This window comes from Notamacropus eugenii, chromosome 1, assembly GCF_028372415.1.
Source record: "Notamacropus eugenii isolate mMacEug1 chromosome 1, mMacEug1.pri_v2, whole genome shotgun sequence".
NCBI lineage: Eukaryota > Metazoa > Chordata > Mammalia > Diprotodontia > Macropodidae > Notamacropus > Notamacropus eugenii.
Window position 1 is genome coordinate 428,562,115 of NC_092872.1, and position 27,994 is coordinate 428,590,108.

At 41.3% G+C, this 27,994-nt stretch overlaps 1 protein-coding gene and 1 long non-coding RNA gene across 2 annotated transcripts in view; one reads left to right on the forward strand and one right to left on the reverse strand.

Moving 5' to 3' along the window:
* On the reverse strand, positions 1-27,957 carry LOC140518956 (uncharacterized). The gene is made up of 3 exons (XR_011972054.1): positions 27,875-27,957; positions 2,800-2,858; positions 1-524 (listed from the first exon to the last, which is right to left on the reverse strand). It is a non-coding gene; the product is annotated as an uncharacterized lncRNA (long non-coding RNA).
* Positions 27,156-27,994, forward strand: part of VSTM2L (V-set and transmembrane domain containing 2 like) — an 82,354-nt gene continuing 81,515 nt past the window's right edge. The window contains exon 1 of the mRNA XM_072631551.1: positions 27,156-27,941. Within this exon, the coding sequence (XP_072487652.1) occupies positions 27,824-27,941 (118 nt within the window). The 5' untranslated portion in view covers positions 27,156-27,823. The remainder of the gene's footprint in view (positions 27,942-27,994) is intronic.

Consider the following 27,994-nt stretch of genomic DNA (forward strand, 5'->3'; position numbering starts at 1 on the left):
CACAGAAGTGAGGTGGCTTGTCTATAGACACATAGCCCTCAGTTTTTAGCTCTTTCCACTATATCGTATTTATTTATGCATTTTATAAGCATTTAGGTTACACACAGAACTTAGCATTTATTTCTCCCTAAGAAATAATCCAGGCAATAATCCAGAGCAATCTTCTGAAATGAAGTGTGTTGTCTTCATTGGGGAAAGAGAGCCCACCATGTAGACTCTGTGCTGAATATAGATCCTTTTGAAATGTAAGGACAATTCTCCCCAGCTGGGAATATCATGATATAAGAGACAAGATCACTGGGTCTAGAATCAGAGGCCTTGGATTCAAATTCCCCGGCCGAGACTTAGTACCTGCATAACCTTGGGCAAAAATTTTATTTTCCCAGGGTCTCAGTTTCTTCATCCGTAAATTGAGGTTAGACCTCGAAGCTTCTGAGGTCTCTTCTAGCTCTGGATTTATGGTCCTAGGATGCCTCATGTTCCAGGAAGCTGATACCTCCAGCCTCCTCTCCAGAATATATTCCCTGTGAAGGAATTCGAATATCGTCAGATGTTAGTACATATTCAATGACCTTGTCCTGGCTTATCCTTGTGGATGAGGTGGCCCCCTTAAAGTGGGTGCTGGAGAAGGGGGCTGTCAAAACTCCTATCTCCCCTAGGAGGACTGAGCATATGCTCAGTGTGAGTGAGTGAGAGGGTGAAGAGAGGAGGAGGAAGTGAGGAAGGGTCAGGCAATGCTGGAACAAGGCTGCCTTTTGACAGTGTGGAATTCAGTGACTAGAACTGTGCTCTGAAATGAAATGGGCCCCTTCTGGGGAAAGGACCTGCCTTGCCTAGTGCCTTCCCTTCACTTAGCAATTAATTTACCAATTATGTTCAGATCGGAATTTCCCCGAGAAAGAGGGACGTTTTTATTATCATCTACAGTTGCTGGCAGAGCTTTTAAAACCTCCAGCTAGAAAGTTTGCATGGAAGTTTGAGCTCAAAGTGACCTGGTTTTTGAAGTTGCAATGAGCGCTCCTGAAAATAGGACAGGGAATGGTGGCTAGACCTGCGATGTCATTATAGGCATCTCCCAGATTGGGCAACTCCCTCTGCCAAAGCAGGTCAGCACTTTCTCTGCATTTCATAATCTTAGAGAGTTCACTAAAGCATTGAGGGGTTAAGTAACTTGCCCAGGATCACACAGTCAGTAGGCAAGACTGGAATCCAGGTCTTCCTGGTTCCAAAGCAGCCTCTCTATCCCCTATGCCACTATATCTCTTGGAAAAGGGAATAAATAGGACAGGAAAATAATAATAGAGAACAGAGAGGTAGTGGGTGCATCAACCTAATTCTGGAGGGTGTGGGGAAGGTGTTGAGGTAGAGGGATTGGGAGGACCAGACACTGAACAATCTGTTTGGGTTAGGAAGCATTGAAGACACCCTTCACTTTCTCCATCACTGGGAGGTGGAGGAGTGGGGGAGAACAGAAAGTGCTTGATTATGAGGGCAGAGAAAAGTGTGGGAGAAGGCCTCCTGTCTTGTGCACATGCTCTGAGAAACAACACTCAAGCATATCTCACATTCCTTAGGGATGCCCAAGTCTCCTCCACAGCCCCTAAGGACATTCAAACCCCTTGCATTTCCCAGGCCTCTAAGACCTAGAGATCACCCCAAGCCTATCAAACCTCAGAGATAGCTCCAGGCCTTTCCTTTAAAATAGCACTGTGCTGCAAAAATTCCTAGGGGAACCCTAGCCTTTTTACATTCCCCTCTGGGGAAGGCTGAGCCCCCCAAACCCTCTAGGCAAGGGTTTTCAGTGTGTGTGTGTGTGTGTGTGTGTGTGTGTGTGTGTGTGTGTGTGTGTGTGTGTGTGTGTGTGTGTGTGTGTGTTTGATGGCAGCTTTCAGTAGTCTGGTGAGACCTATGGACACTCCTCAGAAAAAAAATTTAAACGCATAAAATAAAATACATAGTTTACAAAGGAAACCTATTATATTGAAATACAATCATCAACACAGAAGGAAAATAAGCTCATAGACTCCAAGTCAAGGACCCTTGTTCTAAAGATTCACTGGGGCACACCACACTCCCTAAGGGGCAGCTGGGTCCCTTCACATTCCCTAACAAAAATCCTCTAGGGTTTGACCCATGGAAGTTTGATTTCAGGTTGTTTTAGCTACCTTCCTGCTTCATTTGCCTTTTAGGTAAATCAGCCTTCAGGGATCCTTTCTTGACCTTTGGGTCCTTAGAGACAGGTGTGTGCTGGCTCCTGAAAGCCCAATTGTTCAATTTTCAGTCTAAGCTTTTATACCTCCAGCAGGCAAATGCTACAAATCTGGGCTTGATTTATTGTTTTGTTGATTGTCTAGACTTAAACAAGTAATGGATAAAGTATTAATAATGCATATTAAACTTAAAAGTGTGTCCTGCTTGCATTCTCCCCCTCCCCCAGCCAGTTGCTAAACATTTACCAGCACACCCCTTCTTGGGGGTACAGGGTGGAAGCTATAAAACCATCTGAACATGGAAATGCATTCAGATCATTCAGCTGGAGATGTTCCCGGATTAGAGGGAAATTTATCCCCTCCCTGCTCCGCCGTGGCATGATTTAAAGGCCTCTGAGTGTGCGATAAAAGACTGGAGCAGGTTTCAGCCATTTAAATATAATTATATGGCGTCTCAATCCAGATTTCTCAGATAGATCATTAATACGAGCAGGACCCAGATAGCCTGACTGTTGGAAAGATGAGTATAGCTGCTACTCAAGAGACCAGCCCACCTCAGGAGCTAGGACCACCTAGGATCAGGACTCACCTTTTGCCTAAGTTGAGTAAGCAGCCACGTGGAAGAGGGGGAGAGGAGAATGCTGCTCCCTAAATGAATGAATACAAAAACATTTTTTAAAGCACTTAATATTTACTAGGCATTATGTTAAGTGCTGGGGGGGTCAAATGCAAAAATGGAGATAGTCCTTGCCTCAAGAGGCTTACATCCTGATTAGAAGGTGCAATATATACGGAAGCGAGACTGGGGTTGTCATTACATGGCGATGGAAAGATGATCCATGGCATAGTCAATCAACACACACTTTCTGGAATCAGTAAGATTGATCTGACCTCTATTCCTAGAGCAAAAGGAATGGAGGGAGTTGGTGACAGGATAGATGACAAGATACCCTGGCTGTGTAGCTCAATGGGTTGTGAAATATGGTCTAATTTGGGGACAGGATCATAGAGTTAGACTGTAAAGTACCTTGGAGCTCATCTAGTCCAATCCCCTCATTTTACAGATGAGGAAACTAAGGCCTAAGGAAACGACATGAGTGCTAAATGTCACATAGTACGTGACAGAGCCAATGGGCTTGGTAAATTTGACCTTCCTCAGTCTCCAATCGATAGTCCAGAGCTCAGGAAAAGAGCCCTAAGGCTGAATAAAATAATTTCCCCAAGAAGTCACACCACTAAGTGAAATGGAGCCCCCATCTGGCAGTTGCTTCTTAAATCCCTATTAAAATGCAGATAACCCAGAGAAAGGGAACATATTCATTCAGTCTATTCAGGATAGACTTACTCTAGTCTCTTCCTTCTCCAATTTATTCTTTATAAACTACCCTTGTAAGTTTGCTGTCCCATGGAACATAGCACTCCAACCCTTTCTAACCTCCGTTCTCTCCCAAAATCTGTCCAAGCTCATGTCTGTTGCTTCCATGACACTATCCATCCATGTCATCCTCTGCCATCCCCTTCTCCTTTTGCCTTTAATCTTTCCCAACATCAGGATCTTTTCCAATTGTTGAGATTAGGGGGCTCAGGACTCCAAAATACCTACACTCTGGGTCCTGCCTAAATAAATTTGACCCAAGTCTTCTTTTAGCCAAAGTAAAACAAAGTTTATTAAAGATTCTCCATATTGGGTAAACTCTTAAGAAGCCTAAGCATTTGTGATGCTTGTATTGACAAGTGGGCCAGACTGTATTTGAGCTAGATTGAATCTGAGGGCCTACATGGAGGCGAGATGGAGTTTATATACAGCAAGATTGTGGGAATAATCTAGGGGTGGCCAAGTAGTCTGGGGTCACTAGAGGAGGGGTTTAGGGAGGGTCTTGATGGGAACAGATAATAGGGAGCTAGGCTAGTTTAAGGGTAACAGATTTGGGCATAGATATTTTGATAGGACCAAGGGTGGGAAATAGCAGGGGTCAATTGGACAACGCAATAATGAAAAGCTTATGGCCTCAAGTGAAAGCCAGATCAAGTAGGAAGATTGAAAGAAAGTTCAGGAGGGTTCTCAGAGCCTATACTCCATCACAATGAGTCCTGTCTTCTCATAATATGGTTAAATTTAAGCTTCAGCTTCAGTATTTGTCCTGCCAAGGAATAGACTGAGTTAATTTCTTTATTGACTGACTTGGTCTCCTTGCTATCCAAGGGACTTTCAAAAGTCTTCTCCAGCACAGCGATTCAGAAGCGTTGATTAAGTGACTCAGATTTCCTTACAGTCCAACAGCCATACCTTGCTACTGGAAAAACCATAGCTTTGACTATACAGACATTTGTCGGCAAGGTGATGACTCTGCTTTTTAGTATGCTGTCCAGATTTGCCGTTGTTTTCCTTCCAAGGAGCGTGTCTTTTAATTTCATGTCTACAGTCACCATCTGTAGTGATTTTTGAGCCCAAGAACATAAAATTTGAAACTGCTTCCATTTCTTCTCCCTCTATTTTTCAGGAAATGATGGGGCCAGTTGCCATGATCCATTATAATCATCTAACTCCTCCACACAAAAATCTTCAGGAGCTCCCCGTAGCCTGATTCTGGCATTCAAGGCCCTTCATAATCTAGTTCTGCTTTATTTCATACTTCTCCCCTCTAGGCTTAGGCAAACAGACCACTTGTCCCTTGAATCTTCATTCTTCCTTTTTCTATCTCTGTCCCTTCAGTCACAACACTCTTCATCCCTCGGAGGGAATCCTCTCTCCTCCCTTTCTCAGGCCCAGCCCATGTTCTTCTTCCTCCACGGAGCTTTCCCTTACCATTGCTGCTTACCTCATCCTCTTCAGGTGAAAGAGATCCTCTCTTCAATTTTTTTCCCCTTCAAGTGTCTAATAATACTCTCCCTGCACCTCCTATTTGCACTTATCTCACTGTCCTTTGTGTCATAGTCATTTGCATATTTGTCCTTTACATGAGGTACTTGAAAGTAGTACCTATTTCCTAACTACTTTTATATCCCTGGCATGGAGCACAAACTCTGGCATATAGTAAGGGCTTACTAAATGTTTGTTGAATTCAATTGAATTTTAACTGGGTGTAAAAGGACAACTCAGATCTTTCCCTGAGCACAGATTTGGAGAGGGGAGAGGTGAAGTCCCAACATCTGTTGGCCAGGTTAGAGACATGGGAAAATATAGATGCCAAAAACATCTATTCAAGATCACAGAGTGTTATCTCTGGAAGGGCCCTTAGAGATCATATAATCCAACCTACTCATTTTACAGCTAAGGAAACTGATGCTGAGAGGTTATGTAGCTGGCCAAGGTCACACGGGCACCAGTGGTGACTCTGGGACTGAAATTCCGGTCCTCTAAATCCAAGTCTGGCATTACCTCCTCTTGATCACACTTTTATGCAAATGTAGCTTATGTTTTCCTCCTAGTCTGTAAACTTAATGAGAGCAGAGATCATGCCTTAGTATCTTCTGGTTTAGGACAGTGCTCTGGAAGACCTGAGTCCAAATCTGACCTCAGACACTAACTAGGTGTGACTTTACCTCAGTTTTCTCAACTGTAAAATGGGGATAATAACAGCACCTACCTCCCAGATTGTTATGAGGATCAATCAAATAAAATATTTGTAAATCATTTAGCACAGAGCCTAGTATGTAATAGGAACTTAAATGCTTATTCCCTTTCGTTCCTCTACTGTCTGCACACAGTAGGCACTTAACACATATTTGTTGAATTGAATTGAATCAATTTTGACCTTGGCTCCTTCCTCATCCAGTCATGTTAGTGAAGGGACCAGCATGGTCCCTTGAACATATCTCAGAATACTTTCATATTCACTATATAATAACACCCACAATGCAGCAGTATAAATCTATTAGGGCAAGTTTGTCACTCCTCTCCTTTTATGAATGGAAAAAATTGAGGGCAAAAAAGATCAAGTGAGTTGCTCCTTATTACAAAGATACTTAGGGATACAGCTAAGATTCAAAGCAAGGATTACTAATTATTAATCCAGTATGTGTCAGCACAGGTCAAAACTGGCTCTTGAACCTCTTGATTTAGAAGCAAAAGCCCTGGGATCAAATCTCAGTTCTGCTGAGAAGTGACTATATCATGGCAAACCCCAACTTTAGATTACTCCTACTATCTGCCTCCTTTCTTCCCATTCATATGCTGGTGAAAGGTGCTGGAGAAAAATCACAAAGCCAAGGTGACTGGGTCTGCTACAAATGTATGTTAGATAAACTAGCCTGGGTCCTCACTGCAGCAAAGCAATTCTGTTATACCCCCTTAATCGATTTAAGAATTTATTTTATTTTTTCCAATTACACGTAAAAATAATTAACATTCATTTCTTAAAATTTTGAGTTCTGAATTCTTTTCCTCCCTTCCTCCCCAGCCCCTTCTTTGAAAAGGTAAGCAATTTGATATAGATTATACATGTTCAATCGTGCAAAACATATTTTCCATACCTAATTGATTTTCTCCCCCTCTCATCACAGTGGCTGTTCCAGATCTTTTCATACCTCCTCAATCTGCCCAAGACACTCTTTTCTTCTCTCTCTCACCCTCTCAATTGAGGACCTTGATTTAATTCACCAGAATGTGGAGGCCATTTTTAAAGAGCTTACTTTTCTCCTTTCCTCTTTATCTCACATTTCTCAGCCATCTTTCCTCATTATCCCCTTAAATTCTGTCTTCTTGCTAAGGCAAACCCCTCTACATGGACCTCTTAATGCTATTCCATCCCCTCTTTTCCAGCTGATTGCCCGTATCATCCCTAATATTCAACTGCCCCCTCTCTATCGGTTTCTTTCCTGCTTCCTACAAAAATGCCCATGTCTCTAATCCTTAAAAAAAAAAACCCTCACTTGATACTACCATTCCTGCTGGCTATCATTCTATATCTCTTCTCCCTTTCTCTGCTAAAAATCTTTGAGAAAGTTGCCCTTTTTCTCTTCTCACTGGCTTATAAACTTTTGTAATCTGGCTTCTGACCTTATAATTCAACTGAAACTGCATTCTCTAAAATTACCAAATATCTCTTTATTGAGAAATCTAATGGATTTGTCTCCATCTTGATCCTCTACTACCTCTACAGTATTGTCTATTCCTGATAACTCAATGATATTTTCCCCTTTCTAGGTCTTTGTGACTCAATTCTCTCCTGGTTCTCCTCCTACTTCTCTGACTGCTGCTTCTCAGTCTTCTTGGCTGGATCTTCATCCAGGTCACACTCCTTAGCTCTAGGTGTCCCCCAAGGCTCTGTCTGGGTCATTCTTCTCGTCTCCCTCTATACTTTCTCAATGAATGATCTCATCAGTTCCCATGGATTCAATTAGGATCTCAGTGCACATGGTTCCCAAATCTATACAGGGGGTACCAAAAGTTTGAAATACAATTTTGAGTTCTAACAGCTTAAGATTGTATCAAGACTTTGCGGACATCCTATATGTTGAACTCCAATCTCTCTCTTGACCTCTAACCCTGCATTACCAAGTAATTACCTTCTGCTCCTCTTGTACTGGATGTCCTGCAGGCATCTCAAACTCAATATATCTTAAATAGAAATCATTGTCTTTCTCCCTAAACCCTCCTCTATTCCCAGCTTTCCTAGTAACGTCAACAACATCATCATCTTCTCAGTCATCAGGTCCACAATCTTGATGTTATTTTTAATTCCTCACTCTCATGTCACATATACAATCTATGACCAAATTTTGTCATTCCTACAGTTACAATGCCTTTTGTATACCTTTCTTTACCTCTACTACATAATCAACACCTAATATACAGGCCCTTATCACCTCTCACCTAAAGGTCAGCCTTATTCAAGTCTCTTCTCACTCCTATCCTCCACTCAACTGCCCAAAATGATTTTCTTAAAGCACAGATCATGCCACTCCCCTACTTAGTGAACTCCATTGTCTCCCTGATTCTAGAATCAAAAATAAAACTCCCTAGTTGACTTTTAAAGTACTGGTCCCTTCTTACCTTCCCACATTCTTATAATTTTTTGTTGTTGTTTAGTTGTTTTTCAGTCATGTCCAGCTCTTCATGATCCCTTTCGGGGCTTTCTTGGCAAAGAGACTGGAGTGGTTTGCCATATCCTTCTCCAGTTCATTTTACAGATGAGGAAACAGAGTCACACAGCTAATAAGTGTCTGAAGCCAGATTTGAACTTAGGTCTTCTTGACTCCACACCTAACTGCCTTTCTTGCTAAGATTATTTTCCAGTAACACTGGATAGATTTGCATGTACATAGTCATTTGCATGTTCTTTCCTATTAGAAAGTGAAGTCTTTAAGGGGAGAGACCCAGTGGACTTCTGAGAAATGTTGAACAACCAGTTTCAGGGCCAAGGGTATTGTACAAGTGTGGCGCTGGGGGGTGGGGGGAGCAATGAAGGAGGAGAGCAGGGAAAGTATGCCTGAAACATTTTTAAGGTTAATCTGCATTAAGATTTTCTCCATCACATTCTTAAAGCCAGAAATCAACAAAACAATAAACCAAGAACTATTTTGTAGCATTTGCTGATTTCTGAGGTATAGATGCTCACAATGAAAATTAACAATCAATGTGATCCTCCATGAACTGGCTCCCCCACACCCCTGGCAAAGGTTGTGTTTTTGCCTTTCTTTGTATTCTCAGTGCTTACACTATATACCCAACACACAGTATGAGCTTAGATGTTTGTTGGCTGACTAAATTATCTTGAATCAACCTCTCTGGGCCTCAGTGTCCCCATTTATAAAAATGGATCTGGAATGAATGAGTTCTCCAGTTCTACATTATGTAATCATGTGAAGACAGTAATGCAGTTGTTCCTTCCACTTTGCCAGGCAATAATCTTGACTTGGATGAAAAGGGAATCGAATCCTGTTGTGATTGCCCATCAACACATGGCTGGCTCCCTTTTCCAAACTTACTGTGTGTCCCCACTGTATCCTTCCCCTCCATTCCTTTGAAACTGCTCTTTTCTGTGTGAATATTCAAGGAAGCAGACCCCAAGATGGCAAGTGTGATCCATTATGAACTTTCCTTCCTCTTTTTTTTACTCCCTTTTACTCTAGAGGGAGCAATGAACCTCAGCAGAGATCAGTGCTGTCTGGGATGTTCTGGGAATTTTATTTGGACATGAGGGAAACACTGTGAAATACAGAAGGTCCTCAAGCCTCCGGATTCTTCACCCTGGCATGGACATTATTACATGGAACATATTATATACTGTGAGGACCGTACCAGGGGACGAAAAATACTTAAAAAATTTTGCCAAAGGAAGGAACTGTAGGAAGTTTAGAAGAAGTTTAAATGTTGTCTCTCCAACCTACCCCTCACCTGCTTCCGAGGCTTCCTCCTCAAATACCTCTCACTGTGCCGCTGTCCTTGGTTTGATGCTGTTTTCCCCTAGGTGGAATGTGAGATCTTTGGGGCATGGCGGAACATTTTGTCATTTATTCCTAGTGCCTAGAACAATACCTGACACATGTTAGGTGCCTAATGAATGTTTGTTGAACTGAATCAAAGGAGAAGCATTTATTAAGCTTTTATTATGTGCCAGGAACTAGACTAGACACTAGAGATACAAGTACAAAGACTGAAACAATCTAGCAAGTACATATATAAGTAATTACAGCTAGAATACAACATGAATAAATATAAAGAAATACACAAAGTAGTTAAATGTTCCTATTAGAGGCAGCTAGATGGAGCAGTGAATAGAACTTTGTGACTTGGAGACAGAAAGACCTGAGTTCAAGTTCACCCTCAAATGCTGTGTGACCTTGGGCCTATCACTTCACTGCAATCTGCCTCAGTTTTCTCATCCATAAAATGGATCTAATAATAGCACCTACCTTGCAGGGTTGTTGTGAGGTTAAAGTGAAATAATATACGTAAAGCACTGCATCAATGCTAATTATTAGATACGAGGTAGTTAGAGGGAGGGCACTTGGAGATGGGAGAATCAAGAGAGGCTTCATGCAGAAGACAATGCTTGAGCAGCATCTTAAAGGGAGTGAGGGACTCTATGACATGGAGGGAAAGACAGCCAGTACAAAGGCATGGATGCAGACAAGAGACAGCATAGATGGGAGACAGAGTGTTTGCTATATGGAACAGAAAAGGCCGGTTTGACTGGATTGATGAGGTTCAGTTCAATGAGGGTACTGAGATATGTTGGGGCCAGGTTGTAAAGAACTTTAAAAGCCAATCAGGAACAGGGATCCCCATTATCTAAGGAATAAAGAGTAAACTCTCTTTTTTGGTATTCATGTCCTTCTAGAGTCTGGTCCTAATTGTTAGTAGTAATAAAGTAGATGGCAGCTAGGTGGTACAGTGGATAGAGTGCCAAATCTCAAGTTAGGAAGACCTGGGTTCAAATCCAGCCTTAGATACTTGTTAGCTGTGTGACCCTGGGCAAGTCACTTAACCCCTGTTTTTCTCAGTTTCCTCATCTGTAAAATGAGCTGGAGAAAGACATGGCAAACCACTCTAGTATTTTTGCCAAGAAAACCCCAAATGGGACCACAAAGAGTCAGACACGACTGAAACAACTAAACAAACATTAATAAAGTAATGGCTCTAATTTTTATAGCACTTTAACACTTATAAAGCACTTTCCCTACAACCCTGTGAGGTAGAAAGTACAGAAATTATTATCTCCATTTTTCAGATATATAATATTGAAACCCAGAGACTTACCCATGAGTCAGAGCCAGGGTTTGAACCTCAGTCCTGCTCCCTTTTCAAGTTTATATCCCCAAACACTTGTTGACTGTAACAAAAACTTTTGCATAATTGGTAGATTGGATTTTAAAATGAGTACCATGATTTTGTAATCATAAGACCCACAACAACAAACATAGTTCATGATGTACTTTTTCCATTTGAGTCTATGTATCTTTGGGGACTATCTTTTTCAACTATGATAGCCATTAAAGTCAGGGTTAAGTGACCTGCCTAGGGTCACACAGCTAGTATATGTCTTAGGTCATATTTGAACTCAGATCCTTCTGACTCCAGTGCCAGTGATTGATCCATGGTGCCACCTAACTACCCCATGCATCACAAGGTTTTAAATCAAACATTTAAAAAAATTATGATGCATATCCAATTACATTGTCTTCACTAAAAATATTTTGAACATGTAATATGACTAGACAGAAGAGTTGGAATCAGTTTGTGAGAAGCTTTAAATGCCAACCATGATTTCTCTTTGACCTTATAGGTAATAGGAGTTCACTGAGCAGGGATATGACATTGTCCTACCTGTGCTTTAGGAAAATCATTTTGGCAGCTGAGTGGAATCTGGATTACAGAAGGAAGATACTTGACTTAGGGATTTTAATTAGAATGGCATTATGTAAGAGATGATGAGGGCTAAACTCTTTGTGGAGCAAAAACTGGAAACAAAATGGGTTTTCAGTTGCTCAGTTTTGTTCATACATTCCTATCAGCAAAGTGTTTTGACCATGCACCCTCAATATATGTTTAGTTAGGTGGCAAAGCAGATAGAACATAGGACTTAGACTCAGGAAGATCTAAGTCCAAATCCTGTCTCAGGAACTCTCTAGCTGTGTGACTCTGAGCAAGTCACTTAACTTCTCTGTGCCTCAGTTCTCTCATCTGTAAAATGGGGATATAGGTTATACATATGCAGTCATGCAAAACCTATTTCCATATCAGTTAAGTTATGAAAAAATGCACAGATACCCTACCCTGCCAAAGAAAACACAAGAAAAATGAAGTTTAAAAAATGTGCTTCACTATGCCTTCAGAGTCCATCACTTCTTTCTCTAGAAGTGGATAACATCTTTCATAAGTTCTCTGGAATTGGCTTGAATCACTGTATTGTGGAAGATAGCTAAATCTTTCAGTTGATCAATATTACTGTTGTTACTATGTACAAAGTCCTCCAGGTTCTGCTCACTTAACTTTGCATCAGTTCAAGTAAGTCTTTTCAGGTTTTTCTGAAAGCATTCTGCTTTTCATATTTTGTAGAATAGCATTTCATCATAATCATATACTACAACATGTTCAGTCATTCCTCAATTGATGAGGATTTCCTCCATTTTCAGTTCTTTGCCACCACAAAAAGCTGCTATAAATGTTTTTGTACCTATAGGTCCTTTTCATTTTCCTTTTTAAAAAAAATCTCTTTGGGATACAGACCTAGGTATTGTTGGATCAAAAGTCAGGAAGAGTTTTATATCTTTTTGGGCATAGTTCCAAATTGCCCCTCCAGAATGGCTGGATCAGTTCACAACTCCAACCACAGTGCTTTAGTGTCCCAATTGTCCCATGTTCCTCCCTTCAATATTTGTCTTCCTCCCCCCCCCCCTTTTAAAATCATATTAGCAAATCTCATAGGTGTTAGGTGGTACCTCAGAGTTGTTTTAGTTTGCATTTCTCTTGTCAATAGTGATTTAAAGCATTTTTTTACATGACTATAAATAACTTTGACTTCTTTATCTGAAAACAGCCTATTCATATCCTTTGACTAATTATCAATTGGGGAATGACTTGGATTCTTACAAATTTGACTCAATTCCCCAAATATTTGAGAATATTTTTCAGAAAAACTTAATGTAATTTTTTTCACAGTGATGATTGCTAACTGTATTTTTCCCTCCATCCCATTTCCCCTATTTATCCTTCTCTCACTTCTTTCATCCCATTCCTCCTGAAAAGTGTTTTGCTTCTGACTATCATTTCCCCCAATCCACCTTCCCTTCTATCAGGCCTCCCCTTCTTTTATCCTCTTCACCTCCTACTTCTCTGTAGGGTATGATAGATCTCTATACCCAACCTCAGTGTGTATGGTATTCCCTCTGAACCAATTCCAATGACAGTAAGTTTCAAGCACTGTCCACCCCTACCCCCATTTCTCCTTCACTTTAAAGCTCATTTGTACTTCTTTTAGGTGAGATAATTTATCCCATTCTACCTCCAACTTCCCACTTTCCCCAGTGCATTCCTCTTAATTTTTTAAAAAGATATCATCCCATCATAGTCAATTCACAACCATGCCCTCTGTATATTGCTTCTAACTGCCCTAATATTGATAAAGTTCCTAGAAGTTACAAGTACCATCTTCTCACATAGGAATGTAAACGGTTTAACTTTATTGAGTCCCTTTTGATTTATCTTTCCTGCTTACCTTTTTATTCCTCTCTTGAGTCTAGTATCTAGTAATCTCCTTCTGAGCAGTAGTCTGACCCCCTTACTGTCTGTGGACTGGAAGCCACAGCTGCTGATTCAATTGCTCCCAAGGTCTGATGCTGGCTTGTTGGTCTGTGGTGGACTGCACTCCACTCTTAGCCCAGTGAGACAGACTTTTCCTGCTGAGCTTCTAAGTTGTCTTGGGCTAGAAAATTGTTTCACCCTGTCCTTTCATTGTTTGTGACACTCCAAAATTCATTTTGAGGAGTTATTCTAAAGTTGTATGGAGGGAAAATTAGGAGAGCTCAGGAGAGCTTCTATCTTTACGCTACCATCTTGGCTTCCTTTCCATTTTTATTAATTATTAAATGTTACTAATAATGATCAAAATATTCAGACTATTTTAGTGATAGCAAAATTTTGTTACCCTCAGTACAAACACTTTCAAAATATTTTAATTTCATCTTCATCTCATTCTTTTAAAATGTTTGGATCTCAGGATATCTTATCATTATTAATAATATTTTAATGAGAGTAAAATTTTTATAATTAATAAACCATTTAAAAATATAAACTTTTATTTTATAATCTTGTTCATTATAAAATGGCTATTTTTTTACATTTTACAATACACATAACATATTATTAGCATAGTAGTATGTGTATATAATTTATAAACATGTTGGGGATAGCGTGGATAAACATTTTTACTGACCGGAGTATGTGATCATAAAAATTTGAAAACCACTGTCTCACTTGATCAGCACCCCTCTTGTTTCCAGTCTTTCCTGTGATGGAGAATGCTGCTCTCAGTGGTTTTGAAGATAGGAGACCTTTCTGTTTGTTGTTGATCTCCTTGGGGTGCATGTCCAGGAGTGGGAAGTAGTGAAATGCATGGAACAGTTTGTTGAATTTTTCCAAATTATTTTCCAGAACAGCTGGACCAGTTCACTACTGCACCAGCAATGTACTAAAAAGATTTATATTCCCGCAGCTCCTCCAGCTTTGTTTCCATTTCCTCCCATGGCAACCTTTACCATCGCTCCATCTTCATTTTATAGTGGAGGAAACTGATGCCCCCATTTAGTGCCCAAGGCCACACTGTGGTTAGTGGAAGAGCTGGAAACAGCTAGAAATAGATTGACAGAATATGTTCCTCTCAACAATCCTGCGAGGTGGGTAGGAGGAGCATTCTTATCCTCATTTTATAATGAAGGCACTGAGGCTCAGAGACTCCCCAGGGTCACACAGCTAAGAAGTGTTTCAGAGACAGCTCTTGAACTCAGGTCTCTTGACTTCTCGTCCAGAGTTCTTTCCACTGCACTGGAATGCATTTACTAATCACATTTTTTTTCACATAGAGGCATCTAACTAATTACTCACAAAGCATTAGGTATTTATTCTGGCATTAACCATGCCATTAAAGTCATCTCAGGATTTTAAAAAATGCTGCTGACTAGTGGAGCCCCATAATTGGTACAGATCACGTCATCCCATTGTGTTTAATAAATGCCCTGCACGGAGGGTGAAGGTCTCACCATTATGCATTTGCTAAAGTCGAAGATGTCCCGCCTCTCGAATGTAATTAATTGCCTCTGACAGAAATTTTCATTATGTTTCTTGCTGCTACAATAGGGGAGAAAACATGCACATGTCTTGATTTGTTTGCAGAGCTTGATCCAGGGGCTTTGGTCTGGATCAGGGGAGCAGCTGCCTGGAACGGGTTCTTCTGAACTGGAGGAGCTGAAGTCATCCAAACGAGGACAGAGAATTGTCTCTTTCCCATTGACTCACTCAACTGCTGACTTCAGGCCTAGCAGTGCTAGAAATCATCAATTCAGTTCAGTTCAGTAAACATTTACCACAAAATGCAAGGTCCTAGGTTTGGTGCTGGGGATACCAAAAAAAGAGGAGATGGGGGGCCTGCTCTTAGGGAACTTACAGTCTGAGTGGAAAAAGCAGGTGTTCAATCAATTGCCATGCGATGATTCTTGATGATTCTACCTTCACATCCCCCACATCTGTCCCCTTCTCTCCTCTCACACAATCTCTACCCAATTCAGGTCCTCGTTCCCTCTCTCCTAGGCTATTTCCTGGATGTAAGACAGCTAGGGGTGCAGGGTATAAAATGCTGGGCCTGGAGTCAGGAAGACTTCGAATTCAGTGGCATATATTTACTGTGTGACCCTGGGCAAGTCACTTAACTGCCTGCCTGCATAACAATAGCACCCACCTCTCAGGGAAGTGAGGGCCAAATGAAATGAAATAATATTTGCAAAGTGCTTTTAGTGCCTGGCACACAGAAGGTGCTTAATGAATGCTTACTTGCTCCCTCCCTATTACAATAGCCTTCCAATTTGTTTCTCTGCTTGCAGCATGGCCCTTCTTTAATCCATCCTCCATACAGCTAACAAATTAATATCCATAAGACACAGATCCGATCATGTCATTCCCCTTCCCCAAATCTTTCATTGAGTCCTCACTGCTTCTGGAGAAAATACAAATCCCTATTCCTCCATAGTCTATCTCTCACCTCCTTTAGCCAGTCTTATTTTATGTTATCATCCTTTGTGTACCTTCCATTCTAATAAAGATGGCCTACTGTCTGGTCCCTCCTATCTACACTCAAGAATGCATTTCTTTCTCACCTTCACCGAATTTTCTCTCTGCAACTCTCTCTCTCTCGATGACCTCATTGTCTTCTATGGTTTCAATCACTATCTATGCCAAGAGATGATATGACAATATATCAATATACCCAAATCTACCAGTACCATCTATATCAATCATACCATCTGTGATTACCAGATTTATATCCCTAGCCCTAGTCTCAATCTTGACTTCCATATCTGCATCACGAAAATGTTCTGTAGCCAGATCAAATCCAATATCTCTAAAATAAAACTGATCTTTACTCCCAAACCTACCAATCTTATTAACTTCTCTATTTCTGTTGGGGGTACAATAACCCTTTAAATTACCTACACTGGCAACATTGAAGTAATTCTCAAATCTTCATTCTTCCTTATTCCACGTATCTAATCAGTTTCCAGGTCTTGTCAATTCAGCCTTCATGATGTTTCTCAGATATGTCCCTTTCACTATTAGTTCAGGTACCTCTGGCCTGGACTATGGCAATAGTCTCCTAATTGCCCTCCCTAATTCAAACCTTTCCTCTTCAAACCTTCCTCCACACAGCTGCCAAAATGATTTTCCTAAAGCAGGACCCTTATCACATCATTCCACTATTCAATAAACTCCAGTGGTTCTCTATTACTTCTGGAGTCAAAACCAAAATCCTTTCTATGACACTTTAAACCCTTCACAAGCTGATTCCTACTTGTCTTTCCGGCAATATTCTATAGTAATCCTTTTCATACCCTCTGTGGTTCAGCCAATCAGATTGTCTTGATGTTTTTCACAAATGATATTCCACAGCCCATCTCCATGGCTTTGCACAGGTTATCCCCACCACTGCCTCTCAAGCCTGGAACCCCCTCCCCAAATATCCCCCCCTCAGAATCCCTAGCTTCCTTCAAAGTTCAGCTCAAACACTACTTCCCACATAAGGTTTTTAATCTCTCAGATTCTCATGTCTGCTCCTCAATTATCTTGTACTTAATTTAGTATATACTTTAATATGCACATCTTTTCCTCTATAATATAAGAATGTAAGTTCTTTGAGAACAGGGTCTTTTTCATTTATGTATCTGTATCCCACTGTATAGTACAGTGTCTGGCACATAGGAGGGGCTTAATAAATGTTTGTGGATTGATTGGTAGAATCCCAAGCTCCCCTTCAAAACACAACACTGGTGCTTACTTCTCACATGGCTTCACTATTTGGGACTTCTCTGACTGTCTTATCCACCATGCATGGCCCCATACTGGGTACCTTTCCCCCCTCCAATTTCAAATTCTCAGCTTCCTTTTTGTTTTGTCTTCCCCTATTAGATTGTAAGCTCCTTGAAGACTGGTAATGCTTTTCTTTTTTTGCCATTTGTATTCCCTTGGCTTAACACAATATCTGGCGCACAGGAGGTACTTAATGTCTATTGAGGTACTATTTCCCATATAAGACCTTTCCTGACACCCCTCCCCAACCAGGCTTAGAATTCTTTCCATTTTGAAATTACTGTAGAACTTTGGATATTTCACTCATTTCTGTAAATGTTGTGTCTTCCCAATTGGATATAAGTTCCTGCAAGATAAAGACTAATTTGTTTTTGTCTTCATATTCTCAGAGCCTACCCCAGCAACATGTACATAGTAGGGACCTAATACATGTTTATTAAATCGAATCGATAATAAGACACAGTTTGATAAGTGTAAAGGAGAGGTATTATCAAAGTGCTATGAGAACTATGAGAAGAGATCACTTTATTTCTTTTGTTTTTTTAAATTGATAATTTTTACTTTGTACATCTGAGCTCTGCCTCTTTCTTCTTATATAATCTTGGGCAACCTAACTCTCTCTGGGCCTCAGTTCTTCATCTCTAAAATAAGGGGATTAGAGTAGATGGCCTTCAAACTCTCTTCCATCCCCAAATCTAGGACCTTTTAAAATTTAGGACCTAGATGTCCAAATCTGTCTCACATCCCTTATAACAACAGTGCAAGGATAGGGCATTGGACGTAGTCAAAATCTGAGTTCAAAATCCTCCCTCAGACATTTACTTGCTGTGTGATCCAATGAGCTGGCAAAGTGATTAAAATGTTGATATCCTTTGACCCAGAGATCTTAGTTTTTAAAGCATGATGCCAAATTGCTTTTCAGATTGGCTGAACCAATTCAAAGAACCACTCAAAGTGTATTAGTTGGACTGTCTTCTAGTAGTACCTCCAACATTGACCACTTTCCTCTTTTGTCATTTTTAGCAATTTGTTGGTGGTGGGGTGAAACCTCGAAGTTGTATAGATGTGGATTTCTCTTATTAGTGATCTGGAATGATCTTTCATGTGGTTGTTGATAATAGTTTGTAATTATTCTTTTGAGAACTGTTTATTCACATCCTTTTACCCCTTATTCACTGGGGAATGGTTCTTTGCCTTATTGATTTGTGTTAATTCCCTACATGTTTTGGCTTATCTTTATCTGGCTATTTAATGAATTTTTTTAAAATCAATATCTACTCTTCTCAGCCTGGCCACATTGATTTTGTTTATGAAAAAGCTTTTCAATTTCACATAATTTATATAATCGACTTTATTTTTTGTGATCACCTCTATCCCAGCTTGTCTGGCTATCACTTGTATGATTAAAAACAAGGAAAGATAGATCACTTTTATCTGGAAGAAGTTTCAGGGAAGGTTTTATAGAAGTGGAATTTGGAAGATGCCCATGCCCTTGAATGAACAGAAAAACTTCCAAAGACAGTGATGGTGATGCACGGAGGTCTACTCCTAGCATATGGGGATGGCTTGCACAAAGAAATAGAGTTCAGAGAGACAGGGCAAGAATAGGATGAAGAGAAGTTCAAATTACCTACATTGTAGCAGCATGAGTGCTATTTGAGGACAAAGCCAGGGCCAGAACTTAGTCTAAGTCTTGATCAATTGCAGCATTTGGGTAGTTTCCTTGGTCTGAATTTCTAACTAGAACTGACTTTTTTTTCCTGAGAATTCGCCAAAACAGGGTAACTTTTAATCAGTGGGTCCTATACAATAGCACTAGGGAGTCCATGACCAAAGCAGTAGCAGTGATTAGAGGTAGCTGTAAGTCCTTCATTTTATCCAAATGCTGGGTGATAATTTACGAAATTTAATTAAAGGGGAAAATGGGGATTCTCAAACACCATGTCTCCTGTTACAATGAATGAAATACACTCAGGCTGTAAAAGCCAGGGCTGTGGGAGATTCAGCCAGCATGCTTTATTGCTAAGTTTTATTTACTGATGTAAACCTAATCGCTGGGAACTGACATGCTATTAGCACACATGTTTTCCCACATCTGGTGCCCCGAGATTCCAGTTTCCCCCAATTTCCCTCCCCTAAGGTGGTGGTGTTTTTTTTTTTTTTGGTGAAACACCTCCAGAAGCCATTTAACAAAGTGATCTGGGGTTTCCCACCCTAACCCATGGTCCCTGAAGAGGAGGTCTGTGTGCCAGACCACAATGTCTACATAGTCTCTTTAGGCTTTTCTAACACCAGTTTAATACCTTTATAGTACAGATAAGACTTTAATAGAATTCCATAGCTCAGCTCAGGCTGGGTAATGCATTTCCTGAAATTAGGTGGCTACATACTAAAGCAATTGTTTCCACTTATGAATAGTCTCTGTTTCAGCTAGTGACCCCTCCGTCTCCATCTGCGATAAGCTGTTAGGGAGCAGTTGCTCCACATGTTATTGGTGTGTTAAAAGGTCTATCTATAGGCTTACATTGCTCATTGTTAGGAGCTGATACATTTAAGTAGTTTTCCCATGAATCAGCCTGCTTGGTTTTTTTTCCCCTCTCTTGGCATTGATAGATGAGCGAAGGGAAGCCGTTTAGACTGTTCTATATAGGGCCCCAGCCCACACAGTGAATGATTTCCAATGCCTAGTTTAATTTATTTTTAAATGAAATTTGTTATTGATTCTGGATTAAAAGAACAAATCTTCGGGCTGTTACCACTGACAGAGCCACGGCAGCAAAAGTGACAGTCCTCCTGTGATAGGGAGGCAGGATGGGCTTCCCTGGGGAGCCAGAGCTAGGGGTACGAGGACAGGGCTGAGATAGTGGTCAGGAATGACCCTACATATCCTCCTTTTCCCTCCCCACCACTACTGCTCTGACTATCTACAGCCCTTAACATCACAGCTGCACAGATTAGCAGTTGATTTGATACCCTCTCATTTGGCTCCAATTAGAATCACGGAACATAGGATTTCAAGGCTAGAAGGGCCATTAGAACACAGAGCACTGAGTGTCAGATCTAGAAGTGACTTGAGAACACAGAATGTTGGAACTGGAAAGAACAAGAGAACAAAGGACACAGAATGTCAAAGGCAGAGGAATCTTAGGCACAGAATTTCAAAGCTAGGACATGGAGTATAGGATATCTGAACTAAAAGAGACCTTAAAATAAGAATTTTATAGCTGGAAGGGGAAATAAGATGTAGAAGGCAGACTATAAAAGCTGGAAAATATCTTAGTTATGATCTAGTCCAGCACCTTCATTTTGCAGATGTTTCAGGCTTGTGAGTCTTGTGTCTCCAGCTAAACTATGAATTCCTTAAGGAATTCAACCTGATATTTTACTTCAGTAAATAAATAAATATTTATTTATTTCTTGAGAGCCTAATCCATAGAGTCTTGTGTTCTTGCCTGTGGGGGACAGAGAGATGAATAAGAATTATCCTTGTCTTTGAGGAGTGTACAGTTTACACTGTTTGGGGAGACAGGACACAGATGAAAAGATCATTAATAATGCCACCTAGCATCCTTGTGAGGAAAATGCTCTTGAAACTATTAAAATGCCACAAAAATCCAAGATAATATAAAGAGTATTGAATGAGTGGTAAAAGGTGCTATAGGAGTCAGTGGAAGGAGAGATCATTTTGAGATGGGGATGATCAGAGGAAATTACTGGAGCTGGACTTTGAAGAGTGTGTAAGATTTGGTAAGGTAGAGAGGAGGGGAGGAGGGCACTCTAAATGGGGGGAAAAGACATCGGAAAAGTATGGGAAATCCCAGGAGACATTCAGGGTTAATGAGAAAGTGATTCTGGCTAGATAATTAAGTTTCAGGAAGAACAATATGAGATAAACTTAAAATGGTCATTTGAGAATATGTAAAATAAAGCCTTGAATTCCATACCAAAAAATGGAGACTTTATTCATTCACACTAAGGTATAAATGACTGATAATACCTTAAAGTATTATACTTCTCAGTTATATTTTACATTTTATTAGGAATAAGCCAGAAACTAAAGAAATGAATGGTTTGAATGATGGAGCACAAAGGGATTTTCAGCATCAGTCAGTGGGTTGAGAGTATGTTTATTTGTTTGGGTGCAGGGAAGTATCTTTCTAGTGGTCTTCAAATCACACCAACAGCCAGACCCTCTCACATGCTGGGCACACAATGAGTAGGAAACTAACAAATGTCAACTTAACCTTCTGAATTTTTGACTTATGAAGGACTAAAGATAATGTAACTTGTTAGAGCTTGAAGGACCCAGAGAGATGCAATGACTTTACCAAAGTCAGGAAATGAGTTAGCCAGGAGTAGAATTCAGGTCTCCTGACTCTCAAATCTAAAGGTCTTTCATTTATTCAAAAAGTATTTGTCTAGTCATTCCCCAATTGATAAATGGTCAAAGGATATGAACAGGCAATTTTCAGAGGAAGAAATTAAAGATATCTATAATCATAAGAAAAAATGCTCTAAATCACTATTGATTAGAGAGATGCAAATCAAAACAACTCTGAGGTACCACATCACACCTGTAAGATTGGCAAACATGACAGAACAAGAAAATGATAAATGCTGGAGAGGATGTGGGAGAGTTGGAACACTAATTCATTGTTGGTGGAGCTGCGAGCGCATCCAACCATTCTGGAGAGCAATTTGGAACTATGCCCAAAGGGCTACAAAAATGTGCATACCCTTTGACCCAGCAATATCGCTACTAGGACTATATCCCCAAGAGATCATAAAAATGGGAAAGGGTCCCACATGTACAAAAATATTTATAGCAGCACTCTATGTAGTTGCCAAAAACTGGAAGTCAAGGGGATGTCCATCAATTGGGGAATGGCTGAATAAATTATGGTATATGAATGTAATGGAGTACTATTGTGCCATAAGAAATGATGAACAAGAAGACTTCAGAGAGGCCTGGAAGGACTTATATGACCTGATGCTGAGTGAAAGGAGCAGAACCAGGAGAACTTTGTGCACAGCAACGACCACAGTGTGCGAGAGTTTTTTCTGGTAGACTTGGAATTTTGTAATAACGCAAAAACTTCTTATAAAAAAAAAATCCCAAAGGTGGTTCTCAAGGCAAAATGCCTTCCACACTCAGAGAAAGAAATATGGAAGTCATTCACAAAATGTAGCAGATCATGTTTACGTATGTGTATGTGTTTGTGTATCATGTTTTGATTTGTTATATGATTTCTTTCATTTATTTTAGTCTGACTACATAGCATGACTATAGTGAAAATATACTCAATAGGAAAGTATATGTAGAACCTATACAGAATTGTATGCAGTCGTGGGGAGGGAGGGGGGTAGTGGGGGGTAGGTGTGGGGGGATTAAATCTCAATTGTATGGCAGTGATTGTTAAACATTAAAAAATAATAATAATAATAATAAAAAGTATTTGTCCAAGAGCTTTCTTTGTGCAATGTACTGTGCTACTATACTCCCCATCTAGCAATACCAAAATTTCTGGTCACAAAGAATTCTGTTCTAAAAACCCGAAGAAGTTCCAATCTTTGAATCACTCTCTCTTCTTATCTGTCTTCTAATTCCTGCCCTCTCTGATGCTACCCTACAAAGATTTTCTTGCCCTTTGGAATGAGAAAGATTACTGAACAAGGAAGAAGAAGGCTAAAGATGGTTTTCAGCTGAATATGATCATGGATATGGTGAGGGGGAAATCCAGTCCAGCAAAACTTCACAGGGAAGGTTAGTTTTCTGTGTCCTTTTGCAGACTGTTACCTCTTCTACCTTCTTCTTCTTCTTTTTTGCTTATTTGACCCCTTAAGCCCATCAGGGTTTAAGGATATCTGAACTAAAAGAGACCTTAAAATAAGGAATTTTGAAACTGGAAGGGGAAATAAGATAGACTACAAGAACTGGAAAATATCTTAGTTTTGATCCAGTTCAGCTACTTCATTTTGCAGATGTTTCAGACATAAATCAAAAGTTAGTGTGACATGGAGGATAAAGTTCTGGACTTGAAATCAGGAAGACTTAGTTTGAATCCTGCCTCAGAAGTTGTGACATTGGACAAGATTCTTAATTCCTCTAAGCATCAGTTTGCTCATTTATGAATGTGAACAATAATGAACACTTCACAGAGTTCTCTGAGGTTCAAATGAGGCTACACACACACACACACACACACACACACACACACAATGTGCTCTCAGAAACTTAAAGAATTATATAATTATTAGCTGCTCATTATAGAGATACTGGTCTGGGGAGAGGATGGACCATGGAAAGGACTGGACTAGGAGTCAGGCTACTCTGCCACCAGCTTAATCTGTCCCCTTGAGCTTCTCTGAGCCTAAAGTCCCATCTCCTTTGTGAGTCACAACCCTATTCTTCCCTCAGATGGATGCCTTCAACAGAAAGACACTAATCCAATCCCAACTTCACCTCAACAGGAAAGAAAACATTTCTAATGGAGATAGTTAGTAAGAAAGAATCATCATGTGATAGAGAAACCATGGGACTAAGAGTGAGGAGACCTGGGCTTTGGTATTTGCTTAGTGGAGGACTTACTGTGTAGCTGATGTCAAGAAATTCATTATCCTTGTCCAAGCCTCAGTTTCCTTAGCTGTAAAATGTGTACAACAAATCCTGCCCTGCCCTTCTTTTGAGTTTGGTGCAAAAATCAATGGAAAATGGACATGAGAGAGTCAGATTAACCTAAGGGGTTGTTATAGTTAGTTACAATTATATAGTTATAATGCCATCAGAGCATTTTAGACTTGTAGGACCTTATCTTAGTAATATCTGTATCATTTATAACACTAGAACAGGCTTAGGCACATGGTTAGTGATAAATCATAGTGTGTCAGAGCTGGATGGGACCTTAGAAAACATCTAATCCAATTCCCTCACTTTACAGAAGAAGAAATTGAGGCCCTCAGAGGGTGAAGTTGAAAGAACACAACATAGAATTAGAGGATCTGTGTTTTAATGTCAATTCTGCCACTCATTACCTACAACAGTCAATCAACAAGCATTTATTAAGCATTTATTATGTGTCAGACACTGTGCTCATTGCTGGGTATAGAAAAAAAGCAAATAGTCCCTGTCCTCAAGGAACATACATTCTATTTGGGGAAGTAGCCACAAATAACCAAGTACATACAAGATACATATCAAGTAGACAGAAAGTAATGTGCCCCTAGCAAGTGCAGAAAGAGGTGACCAGAAAAGGTCTCCTGCAGATAGTGGGACTGGAAATGAACATTGAAGAAATCCAAGGGCAAAGGTGAGGGGGAATAGCATTCCAGGTATGGGCACATAATCCAAAGGCAAGGAGTTGAGAGATGGAATGTTGCGTTGAAAAAATTGCAAGTAGGCCAGTGTAGCTGGATCATGAAGTTCATAGAGGGAAGGAAAATGTAGAAGATTGGAAAGGTAGGAATGAGCCAGGTTGTGAAGGCCTTTAAATGGTGAAGGATTTTATATTTGATGCTGGAAGTAGTGGGAAGGCACTGATGCTCATTACACCAGAGGGTTGATAGATCTGTGCTTTAGGAACCTCACCTTGACAACTGAATGGAGAATGGATTAGAATAGGAAGACTTAAGATATAGATACCACTTAAAAGGTTATTACAATGGTCCAGGTTAGAGGTGATAAGGGACTGAACTAGGGTGACTGTGTCTTGGAAGGAAGGGGACATATACAAGAGACATTATGAAAGTGGAAGTGGCAAGATTTAGCTTTGGGAACATCACCTCAACTAGGGTAGTTCAGGGAAGAAGAGGACAGATTATTATGGGAGAGATAATTAGCCTTATTCTGGATATGTTGAATTTGGGATGTCTATGAGACATCTAATTTGAGATATCCAAAGGCTGATATGTACTGAAGCTCAACAGAGAGACTAAGGCTAGATGTATGGATCTGAGAATCTTCTGCATAGACATGATAATTCAATACAGGAGAGCCAATGAGCTCACCAAGCTAGATGGTATAAAGCAGAAAGAGAAAAAGGACCAAGATAAAGCCTTGGAAGACACCCATGAAGAATGAGCAAAGGAGATTGAGTAGTCAGAAAGATGGGAGCAGAACCAAGAAAGACCAGTATCATGAAAACCTACAGAGGAATATACATCCAGAAAGAGAAAGTAAACAACGGTGTCAAATGCTGTCAAGAGATCAAGAATTATCATGATAGAGAAAAGGACATTAGATTTCATAACAAAGAGATCATTGATAACTTTGGAGGGGGGATGGTGATCTCAGTTCAGTGATGAGTCAGATTGCAGTGTGACTTTGGCTACTGTCACTTAACCTCGGTTGATTCATTTCTTCTCCTCTAAAAGGAGATAGTTGGACTAGATGACCTTTAAAGTCCCTCACAACTCTAAATACATGCTCTACATAAATGTCGACCAAGGTTACACAGCTGATAAGTGTTAGAATAGGGATCCAGATCTTGGATCTCCTGACTCCAGTGTTTTTTTCCACCACACTATATTGTTGGGCAATCTAAGATAAAATTCAAAATTCCATGGCTGTCTATGTAGCCCCATTTTCCCCTCCAGACAAAATCCTGTCTGTCCTTTTTGGGGTCAGGTAGAAAGGTAGGAGAATGAGCGAGTCTGACTCAGGCTTTGTCTTATGTGTTTATTTGGAACCTTGAAGTACTGCTCGGGTGCTGTCCTTGGTTCTGAAACTGCACAGAGTCTGGCAGAGCAGTCGGGTTGCCCAGAGTTTCCGTCTCCTCTTTTCCATTATATCCCCCCACACTCGTGGAGTGAAAAGAGCTACCAGTAAGAAACCCTTCCGTTCTTCCACCTCTCTTCGTCCTACTTTTGGGGTTCGTACCCACTTCACCTTCGTGAGGCCTGGGAAGGAGATGGTTAGTGGAAAGAACAGTGGTCTAGAAGCCTTAGAACTCCTTCCACCATCAACTCAGTGTGATCTTGGGGGAAGGGGGAGATATTTTGACATTTCTAAGCTTCAATGACTCCATTTATAAAAGGCAAAGAGGGAACAATGCCTGCCTATGGCTACCTATGGAAAAACTAATGAGATGAGGGCATGTGGAGGCGTTTTGGACATAGCAATGTACATATTTTGAAGGTGTAGTAATAAGAGTTTTAGACTTGCAATCAGATGACCTGTGTTTAAGCATCGATTCGGACACCTAATTCTGACACTTTTGGCTAAGTCACATCGCCTTTTAAAAACCGAGTTTCCTTTGGAAAATGACATTTACCCCATTCACCTCGCTGGTTGTTGTGAGCTCAGTGCGTGGTGATATCTAAAATATTAGATAGATGTGATATGTATAATTCTTCAGGATTTCACAGAATGTCAGATCAGGAGGGGTCATTAAAGACCATGTAATTCAAGCCCTTAGTTTTACAAAGTGGAAAATTGAGGTCCAAGGAATGGAAGAGACTCATTATACACAGATAACAAATGTCAAAGCCGGGATTTGAACCCAGGCTTCCCGCCACTCAGGGTAACTCTCTTTCCACTCAGCCTCTTTTCTGCTCAGTGGTTTCTGTTCAGCTTGCAGAGCTGGCAGTCTGGAAACAGCCCCAGCACTCTGCTCTCAGGTCGGGTGACCCAGGGTGGGGGGAGCGTGGGGGACTCTCAGAGATCCAGAGGCTGAAAGCCAGCGATGCTATGGGCGTGCCGTTTCCCCTCCCTTTGAAAAGTCTTCTCGAGGGCCATAGCCTGAAGTTAGGGACTCCCTGTACCTTAGGAGATGGTAAAATGTGCTGTCTCTCTGGCCCGGTGCCGAGCCCGACGCAGCAAAGCCAATACGGTGGAAATCAAAGCCCCTTCACGGATCGCAAAGCGTAATTACAGAGTGTGCCAGGTCCCCGGGACAGCCCAGAGCGCGGAAGGTTTATTGCTTTGGTCGTGACCTGTTCGATTATATTTTACCCTTTCGAAACGAATGTGTGCAGCTGACTGGAGTGAATGATCTCCATTGCGGGGCTTAGGGAGACGCCCCTGAGCTCCCCTCCCTTTATTCTCTCCTCTCTTCCCTCCTCTGTACCCGCTGGAGGCCAACTAAGGGAAAGTTGTTGGTACCGCTTTAAAAATTACAGCCTTGGAAAAACTTTGATGATAAATCAAGCTCCAGATCCTTCCGCCGCCTCATTGGAGGCTCTAGGCAGGACGCGGTGCCGCCGCCCGAGAGCGGCGTGGCCTTCCGCTGGAGGGAAGAGTTCCGCAGTCTAAGGGGCGGCAGGCGGGCTGGGCGGACCGTCGGGCGCGCATCCCCAGAGCTGGCGGAGCTGCCAGAGGCACGGAGGGTGTAGTGGGCTGGGGAAACCGAGAGCACCAGGGCTGCTGTAGAGACCAGGGAACCAAGCTGGCGGGGGCAGGAAGACCCCTCTCTGGGGTTTGGGGTTAGCTCTCTCTAAGGGGTTTGTCTGTCACCCATCCCCTCCCCCCCAGTCGCCGGTGGCTGCTGTCTCCGTGGGAGGTTAGGCTTGCGCCTGGAGCTCTTGCTCCTCCATGTGAGACGCCCGGAGCCGCCCCCCTTCCCCGAGCCCCCGCCCCCCTCCCGCCCTGGGAGCCAAGATGGGGGCATTCGTTGTGACCCTGGGGATTTTCCACTCCCTGGGACTTTACCTCCAACTAAGCGGCGCCACGAGGCCCGGGGGACAAGCTCCTTGGGACAACCACATCTCTGGGAATGGTGAGTAGGTCTGTGCCGCACCCCCCCTCCCCCAGGCTGTCCCTGTCCCGCCC